General features: G+C 46.5%; 1 protein-coding gene across 1 annotated transcript; it reads right to left on the bottom strand.

Moving 5' to 3' along the window:
* Positions 1–230: 230 nt before the first annotated feature.
* On the bottom strand, positions 231–599 carry LOC138365283 (uncharacterized PE-PGRS family protein PE_PGRS24-like). Its single transcript, XM_069325564.1, has one exon. It carries the CDS (start codon positions 597–599, stop codon positions 231–233), a length of 369 nt encoding a protein of 122 aa, XP_069181665.1.
* Positions 600–930: the final 331 nt, after the last annotated feature.

Raw genomic sequence — 930 nt, 5'->3', positions numbered from 1 at the left:
TGCCTAACCACTTGGACGGTCGGGGGATTGAACGCCGACCTGCATGAACCGAGACCGTCTCTCTACCGTCCAGGCCAAGTGGTTTATCAGGAGGTGTTCGGAGTATATCATGTCACCACCGGGTAGTGTGTGCATTGCGAGTGCGTATATGGCGAGTCTTTTGGCGTTCGATTCTCCCTTTCTGGCGCGACCATTACCAAAACTTTCCTTTTAACTGCCAAAGAGCTAACCTATAAATAGTGGGGCGCATTAGTCATGATACCACCGTCAGCCATAATACCACCGTCAGTCATACTACCACCATCAACCATAATACCACCGTCAGCCATAATACCACCGTCAGCCATAATACCACCGTCAGCCATAATACCACCATCAACCATAATACCACCGTCAGCCATAATACCACCATCAACCATAATACCACCGTCAGCCATAATACCACCGTCAGCCATACTACCACCATCAACCATAATACCACCGTCAGCCATAATACCACCGTCAGCCATAATACCACCATCAACCATAATACCACCGTCAGCCATACTACCACCATCAACCATAATACCAGCGTCAACCATAATACCACCATCAACCATAATACCCGCGTCAGCCACGATATAAACCTCCAGGCAGCATAAAATCAACACAATAATTACCTACAGTGAATATAAAGTAATTTATACCCATTCAAATTTTTTTTAATTTTTTTTTTTAAAGCTTGTATATCACAGATTAATAGCAGAGGCGCACCAATTATCTGCGGGTTCGCCGTTGTTACAACACAAACGTTTTGCAGATTTCACGAAATGGATGGGGGGGGGGGGGTGAGGATGGGGGGAGGGGTGATGGGGGGAGGAGGGGGGGAGGGAATATCCCTATGGTAATACAATAGGAATACTCTGCAATGTATTAGGCTCGTTACTCGCT

This window comes from Procambarus clarkii, chromosome 16, assembly GCF_040958095.1.
Source record: "Procambarus clarkii isolate CNS0578487 chromosome 16, FALCON_Pclarkii_2.0, whole genome shotgun sequence".
NCBI lineage: Eukaryota > Metazoa > Arthropoda > Malacostraca > Decapoda > Cambaridae > Procambarus > Procambarus clarkii.
The sequence above is the reverse complement of the archived record's forward strand: the minus strand, read 5'-3'. Positions and strand labels throughout refer to the sequence as shown.

What these genes read in the sequence shown, in the direction of transcription:
- LOC138365283 (XM_069325564.1), bottom strand. Translation starts at nt 599, where the DNA reads ATGGTTGATGGTGGTATTATGGTTGACGCTGGTATTATGGTTGATGGT.